Below are 7,947 nucleotides of genomic sequence, written 5' to 3'. Positions count from 1 at the left end.
TGTTTACGGTATATATTTTGGTTTCAAGTACTTCACTTTCAAAGAAAAGGAGCCAGCACGATCTCTGCGCATCAAACTATGTTTTCCGCACATGAAATCTTTGGGATTATACTCTAATATTGTTTTATGATGACATGTTTTGATTATTGATATACTGATTTGACGTGGGGTGATGTTATGAACGTTTTTATACTATTGGTCTTTATAATAACTTATTTAAAAATGAAATTTTTGGTCATGAATTTTGGGATGTTACACATATTCACAGCATAAATACAATAATAAAAAATCAATAAACATATTATTTCACTTATTCGCAATTTAACATAAAATTCATACAATATTCAAAACTTAAATCAGAATATTCACGACACATTCACAATAAATTCACAATTTAATAGAATCATTCACAAATTAATGGAGTCACTCACAACTTAATGGGGCCATTCACAACTTAGTATATCCAATCATACAACATTCAAAGTTTAAAACAAAACATTCAAAATTTTAAAAAATTACTTACATTATTTATAAACAAAATTAAAAGTAAAGAAAGTAAAAAAATTAAAAAAAAATAAAAAAAAAAGTTTATTTTACAAATTCACAGTTTAATAAGTATATTCACAATTCATTCATAATAAATTCACAAATTAATGGATTCATTCCCAACTTAATGAGACGATTCCTGGTTTAATACATCATACACTAATCACAGGTTAAAACAAAACATTCAAATATTTTAAAATTTATTTATACTATTTATAAAACAAAGTTAAAAGTAAAGAAAATAAAAAAATACAAAAAAGCACAGGAAAAAAAAAGCAATTTAGTTTACAAAATTCACAGTTTAATTTATAAAAATCACAGTTTAATTTATGTTATATTCAGAGTTTAGTGCACTCATTCATAACTTCACCCTTTAAACTATACCACCAGGAGAGGAGATTGTGGTGAAGGAACATATCTGGTATGGGTCTAGAAAGAGATTTAACAGATGATAAGCCAAATCAGAAAGAAAAAAAACGAGTTTTGAAACCAATTAGATAAACAAAAAAAGAGTTGTGGAAGAAAAACAAGTTCAAGAATAACACCTTACGAAGATGACTGTGATTTATGCTTTTTGATGCTCCGATGGTGACACAAATGAGGGAGAACAGATCTGATGTGGATCAAACGATGGTTCAACTGATTCTCGTTGTCAGAACATTGTCAATTTCACCAGAAAACACCAGTTAGGAGTGGATGTGGAAGAGGATGACTTAGATCTACTTGAGACACATCAGATCTGAGAAGAAGAGATAAATGGGAGAGAAATCGAGAGAAGCATTAGATCTGACGGTTTTCAGCGGAGACCAGAGAAAAATAGATGTAGAGGTGGTGTTAGGCGGCAACAACGGTAGATCTGATGGTTTTCAACTTATTCTCGTTGTCAATCTCGCAAGAACTTTGTCGATCTCATCAAAACATTCTCACCATTGATTCTCGTCCTATGTTATGGTTCCAGATCTGAGATATTTCGGCATGTAGTTGTCGTTAGTTTCTCACTAAATCTGAGATATTTCGACGATCTAGATCTGCACCTGACATTTTCTGGTGGTTTAGAGAGAAAAGTAGAAGTTGATGAGGTGGTTTGACGATGTTCACGAAGATATGAAAGAAAATAGAAGCAAAGGAGGTTGACGTTGTTGGTGGTTGTTTGACGTCATCTGAGACGATTCATGTAACACCATAAATTTTACGCCAAATTTGAACTTTTTCAATCATAAATAAAAACCATATAGCATTGTTTACAAAATGTTTTCAAATCATTTCCATCAGAGCGTCCCAAAAATCATAACATAAGGATGAGGAGCGGTACGGTCACGCCTTCGTCTTTCCATGGACTCCTGAAGTACATGAAACAATAAACTGAAAAGTGTAAGCCCGAGGGCTTAGTGAGCTACCCCTAAAATACCAATACCACACGGACAATATCATATCAGTAATAATCAATCAATCGTCATGTATACTGGGCCATCGGCCTGACTGGACCGCCCTACCGAGCCTACAGTCTGTCTGAATCTATTTCGAGCCTTCGGCATGACTGGTCCTCCACGTGGGCGTACAGTCTCCCCGGACCGCTCATAGGGTATGTTGGCCTTCAGCACAAAGTAGGACCGCCTCAACCCAACCAACAAGCAAATAATCATGTGCACCTAACTATCATATATTGGCATTTACAAACATCAAGTATATCTATCTCACTTATCATAATCATAGAATTCTCCTGTAACTAGAGTACCGACCTATCAGGTCACTAACACACCAATCCCTACGGATCATAAAAGCATAACATATTGTCTACCTCGATTCCGAACTAACAAATCATAACCACATGCAACATACCAAAACAATAACAACTAAAGGGCTGACCTTGGTGCCGTAGACCCTATCGATATAGTGAGGATAACTCACCTCGCAGATGTCAACACGAAAGGTAAACTCCAAATTCTCGGATCACTTGACATAGGTTCCACCACCTATCATCATAGTACATCATACTCATAAGTCCTTAACCTTACAAGGTACCCCATAAACCACTAGTCAACCCCTGGTCAAAGTCAAAGTCCTCAATCAAGGTCAACAGTCCATGTTGACCTTAACTTGTCGAGTACCCTTGGCTACTCACCGAGTTCCCTAAAGTATATTCCAACTCGCCGAGTCATCGGAGTGACTCGTCGAGTTCCTTTGATCCTCGATCAAACTTAAGATCACACGTCGAGTTCCCTCCTTGCAACTCGACGGATACACACGCATACATAATCTAGGGAAAACTCATCCGACTCGTCGAGTTGTTCTTCAACTCGTTGAGTCTTATGGCGATCTTCATCGGACTCGCCGAGTTGTTCATCCAACTCGTCGAGTTCCCGACCATCTTCAAGTGACTCGCCGGGTCAACCTTGCGACTCACCGAGTCCATTCAGTCATTTAATCATGCAGACAACTTTAAGCCATGACAAGGCCCCAAATTGCAGATCCAACCTCCTTAGGCCTGCTTGTCACGTAAAGTTGCAAACTTTACGTGCATGCAAGGCTCCAATGACTCAAAAAACCCAAACTAAGCTTGAAATGGGGTTTTACACTTAGCGAGGGGATCAAACTTGCCAAAGCTAAGAACTTTATGGTCCTTCAATTCATAGAGAGTTCAGATCTGAAGTTACAACTTCAGATCTTGGCCCATACTCTAGGAAATGACTTTATAACCCAACCAAGAACCCTAATCTCCAACCAAGGAGGTCTAGAACGAAATAGAAAGGAGGATAACAGCTTGATACCTTCCCAAGAGATGACAACTGGAGTAGATCCGGATTTTCCCCCAAGCTTCTTGCTTCGAACCACTTGCTTCCCAAGCTCTTTCCCACCAAAATCCTCCTCCAAGGCTTCAAACACACAATGGGCACACGCACGCGTCTTAGAGTTTAAGGAGGCTCTCAAAGACTGTAAAGGGGCCAAAGGATGCTAAGGCTTCTTTAAATAGAGGTGCAAACCCGGGGCTTTAAGGTTTCCACTGTCAGCTCCTACTCGCCGAGTCCCCCCATGGACTCGTCGAGTAGGTCACTTAACCTGCAACCCCATCCCGCTGCTACTCGACGCGTAGGTCAACCAACTCGTCGAGTAGAGCTTAACCCAACAAATCTTATATAAGTCATACCTGAGAATCGGGGCGTTACAATTCACCGGATCAACGGTGGAGACGAGAAATCGGAGGTTCTAGATCTGCAATTTCGACAACAGATGTAGGTGTTATCTCCGGTGATACGAGGATGCCACGAACAAGGAAAGTAACGGTGGTGGGCTGGCTGTCGACGGTGGTGGTTGTGATGGTTTCATAAGAAGCTGTTGAAATAAATGAGATGATATTATTTTGTTTTTGGAAAATTGTAAGAGAATAAGATCATATCTAAACTAATAGACGTGAACTTATGGAATGTTTAAAAAAAAAATACCATTATGTCCTTTTACCTTTTTGTCATTTATAAAACTTTTTATAAAATCAAAATATTTAAAAATGAACCCTGCAAGTACGTGCCCCCATATGATATGGATTCAGCTACACCAGATGGACAAGACATTACCCATGTCATGTCATGGATTGGGTATCACCACAACTCAAGGCTCAAGTATCTTGTAATTATTTCATGGTTAGCATGAAGGTATTGATAATGTATCAATTAATATCTAAAAATATCAGGTGCTTTGGTTGCGAGGCAGGAATGGTAGAAAAGATTTTGGCCGCATGTGTTTTAGCCTGTAACGTTACTTTAAACAAATAGAACACACCCAACACTCCTCTCAAAGAGTAAAGAGTATTATTATTCATTTCATTTATTTGGGGGATGGTACGTTATTATTCCAGGAATAACAATTAAGTAATCAAAATCTCATCTCAGGGAGCAAGCAAAGCAACTAAGCAAAGTGGGTGTTGGGTAAACCCAAACCAACCAGATCTTTTCCCGACAGAAAAGAGAAAAAGAAAGAGGGCCACATCAATTGCAAGATGGAGCCAAAATCCTGCCCATCATGGCATCATCACACTCCAAATCCTGAGTGTGAATGAATTTCAAGATTTCAACTTTGGGGGCCACAGCAGCAGCATTCAACCAGCTAAATAATTAAGGATCAACCCTACTACATCGGTTCATCAATTCATCTGTCCATTATTATTATTATTATTATTATTATTATTACCAACATATTTCTGCAAGAACAAAAAGAACGCACCTAGAAATCAGAAACAATGAACATAAACTTAACAAAATACTGGATTTCTCAAGTGAACCACTGAAATGCGACAATGTCTGTAGGTGTAGATGCAAGAGTTGGACTATTGCAAACACTGCCATCGGAGAGTGATAGCATTGTCCTCTGGCTCTGTAAAACCCCACATGGTGACGACACTGTTGTTGCTGCTGGGCTAACGCTAATCGAGTCGGATCCGGTGGGGTATGGAGAGGTAGGGTTTGAACCCACCGCAACCGAACTTGGTCCTGGTATTAAGACCTCCGCCAGTGGGCCGCCGGGTGCTGTGCCACAAGAAACAGGGCTTACCAACCCCAAGTCCCTTTCATGCTTTCCCAAACCCAAACCCAAACCCATAGCCATTGACAGATCCAGAGTAGACGAATCTTTAACAACACTGGTTTTGTCGGTGATAAAATCTCTTCTTGGGGTCCCGAAATCTGTAAAATTCCCAAAATCACTATTGAAGATAGAGCAACTTGTCTGCATAATCTGTCGCCATTGTTGCTCATATTCAACATCCAAGCTCCAATCCAAACCCCTAAAAACATTAATAAGTTGTATCTCATCTAAAAAGCATTGTATTGTGTACAATACTAATACTAATTAATTACCTGTTATTAACAGTTTTGGAATGCATATTACTATCAAGAAACAAAGGGGCTTCAGTGGCAGAAGGCAAAATTGTAGATCCGAGAACTCTACAATGATTGGAGTGAGTTGATAACTGAGAAGTTGGGTTTGGAAGACGAATCCTGCTGTTGTTTGTTGTTGGGTTTTTAAAAAGTTCCACATGCTTTCTTGAACGGGGACGTCCTCTGTGCATATGACGCTCACAGTATTTCTGATTAGGCGCCACATCTCTTGAACACCTCCATTTTTTGCCGTCCGTTCTTTTACACCTCCCGGGCTCCAGATCTTGTTTCGTTGAATACTTCAACTGGCTTGCCACTAATAACAACACATCAAGATCAAATCATTCCATATCAACATAACACACAAGGATGAAGAGTTGTAAATGAAGTGATATAAATTTACATGAAGGGAGATTTTGGATGATGGGTAGAAGAAGTTCGTAAGGAATAGGAACAGAGGCGACCATGTACTTGTAGATCATTGCCTGTCTTTCGAGTTCCATCCACTGAGCAGCTGTAAATGGAAACCCCAATGTTGCAGCCATCTCTGTCTGTTTAATCAAATCCAAAATGAGACTGAATAAGAAACACCCCATTACCTTTCCTCTATTATCATTATAAGAATTTATATATGGACCTTGAAAATTGAAGGCGGTTGGGAAATAAAAAATGTCAAAAGGCTGCAGCGAGAGAAGGAAGTAGAGATAGAAACAATGTAATGTTTTTAAAATACCATTAAAATTTTTATTTAAAACTATAGGTTGTAATTATTTCAAAACTAAACATGATAAAACATATTTTTCAAATATTAGAGTAAATCAAAGTTAATTAGTGAAGAAAACGCGATCAAGGATGTTGTGCAGTTAAGTCGGGTCATTCCCTTTCGAACTGAAAGTACCTAAAAAATGTTAAACCACAAACCGTAAACACAAAACTTAGTTCCCCGAAATACCACATATCATACACGAGATATAGAATGTTACGAGTCATCCATAGTCTTATTGTCACTATCAACCATGAGCCAATCATGGTCTTTCTTTTACATATCAGGAGCCAAATCCTGGTCTTATGTATAAGTGCCAAGAGTCACCTCCTAGTCTTCCTTGCGAGCATCACAAAGACAACTAACAACATACAAATAATTCTCGGGGGTCAGACCCTGGTCTTGCATACAATTTACCAGGAGTCACCACCTAGTATTCCATGCAAGTATCACATAGACAACTAGCACCCGACATAATATAATGAGAAGACTCGCCTTAACCCTAAAGACAAGATAAACCACCCACTCGAACTGATGATATCAAGTCTCCCTTTGCTAAACATATCCACAAAAAAACCCTAATTAACAATTAAGGAAATCACTGGCCCACGAAAGCTATAGGCTCAAAATTAAACCTCATTTAGGCAAAAGACCATTTTGCACTTCCCATACTAAGTTCCAACATGGTTGACCAAAATTCAAACTTGTCAAAAAGTCAACAGTCAACACTCAGTTGACTTACGCCTTACGTAACTAATCTATGCCCAGTGTAGAGTTACACCCTGCGTATAGAGGCTACGCCCTGTGTAGCCTCAATACGGAGGGCGTAGCTCTACAATGGGCATAGATTAGTTAAGTCTCTGTAGAGCCCCTGATCCCAAAACTTCTATTAAGCTCTGCCTTTATAATTTCGGTTTTGACTAGAATGTGCCTGATGCAAAAAGGCATTGACCGTTAGGCTGTGTCCCTGAGGATTAGACTCAACTTCCATGTGTTATATTTTTAGTGCAACCAGCAGTGAAAATTTATTTTTTAAATCAAGTGCGGCAACAGTTTAACAAATTGGCGCCGTTGTTGTGGACACAGTGCTTTCTAATAGTTTTATGCCCATAATTTTTCGTTTAAGTACACCTCTAGCTTTTGATCCATAAATTGAAAGAACTACAAGGAAACTGATGAAAGAAACAACAAATAAAAAACAATTAATTTGTTTCTTTGGTTCATCATCATCCTCCCTACCACCAGAAATCACCACGCCATAAGGCATTCCCTCATGGAATGAACCATACCCAACTTTTTCGTCTTTTCTGAAAGTACCCCCATCTTCACCTTCTACCAGCCCTTATAAAACCTACTCCCCACCATCCTCAGTCAAATCAGAGCAAATAGACTCTTCTGAAACCCAATATGAAAAAGCATCCATGGGTGACGTGGGAGAAGAAGCCGAAAAAAGTTTCAGAGAGTGGGGCACACAAGAAGTGAATCAGCAGCCCCTTTGCATCACTTTTGCGGAAGCCCAATGTGGGTTGATACATCTTCTTCCCGATGGGTTTTACACAAATAAACATCCTATGTGCTCATGCAAACCCTAATGCTTGGATCTAGGCTTCTCTATTGTACATGCAATAAATCCAAGACTTGCAAACCCTAGATCTAATAGTATGAACTCGAAATGTAACATAACAAATCAGATCTAGATGATTACCTTTGTTGATTGATTGATTCCTTCTTGATTCTTCTTGTCTTGGAGCTTAGAGTCACAAGTGTATC

The 7,947-nt window shown here is 38.8% G+C and overlaps 1 protein-coding gene and 1 long non-coding RNA gene across 2 annotated transcripts; both read right to left on the bottom strand.

Annotated features, from left to right (window-relative positions):
* Window positions 1-321: 321 nt before the first annotated feature.
* Window positions 322-3,661, bottom strand: LOC128132263 (uncharacterized). Its single transcript, XR_008230528.1, has 3 exons — window positions 3,315-3,661; window positions 2,455-2,519; window positions 322-1,886 (listed from the first exon to the last, which is right to left on the bottom strand). It is a non-coding gene; the product is annotated as an uncharacterized LOC128132263 (long non-coding RNA).
* Window positions 3,662-4,677: 1,016 nt separating this feature from the next.
* LOC111920387 (growth-regulating factor 7) lies at window positions 4,678-6,085 on the bottom strand. Its single transcript, XM_023915956.3, has 3 exons — window positions 5,818-6,085; window positions 5,394-5,730; window positions 4,678-5,320 (listed from the first exon to the last, which is right to left on the bottom strand). The coding sequence occupies exons 1-3, from the start codon at window positions 6,008-6,010 to the stop codon at window positions 4,810-4,812; spliced, it is 1,041 nt and encodes a 346-aa protein (XP_023771724.1). The 5' UTR covers window positions 6,011-6,085; the 3' UTR covers window positions 4,678-4,809.
* Window positions 6,086-7,947: the final 1,862 nt, after the last annotated feature.

The sequence above is a fragment of the Lactuca sativa genome, chromosome 2 (assembly GCF_002870075.4).
Source record: "Lactuca sativa cultivar Salinas chromosome 2, Lsat_Salinas_v11, whole genome shotgun sequence".
Lineage (NCBI taxonomy): Eukaryota > Viridiplantae > Streptophyta > Magnoliopsida > Asterales > Asteraceae > Lactuca > Lactuca sativa.
This window is presented reverse-complemented; position numbering and strand designations above follow the sequence as displayed.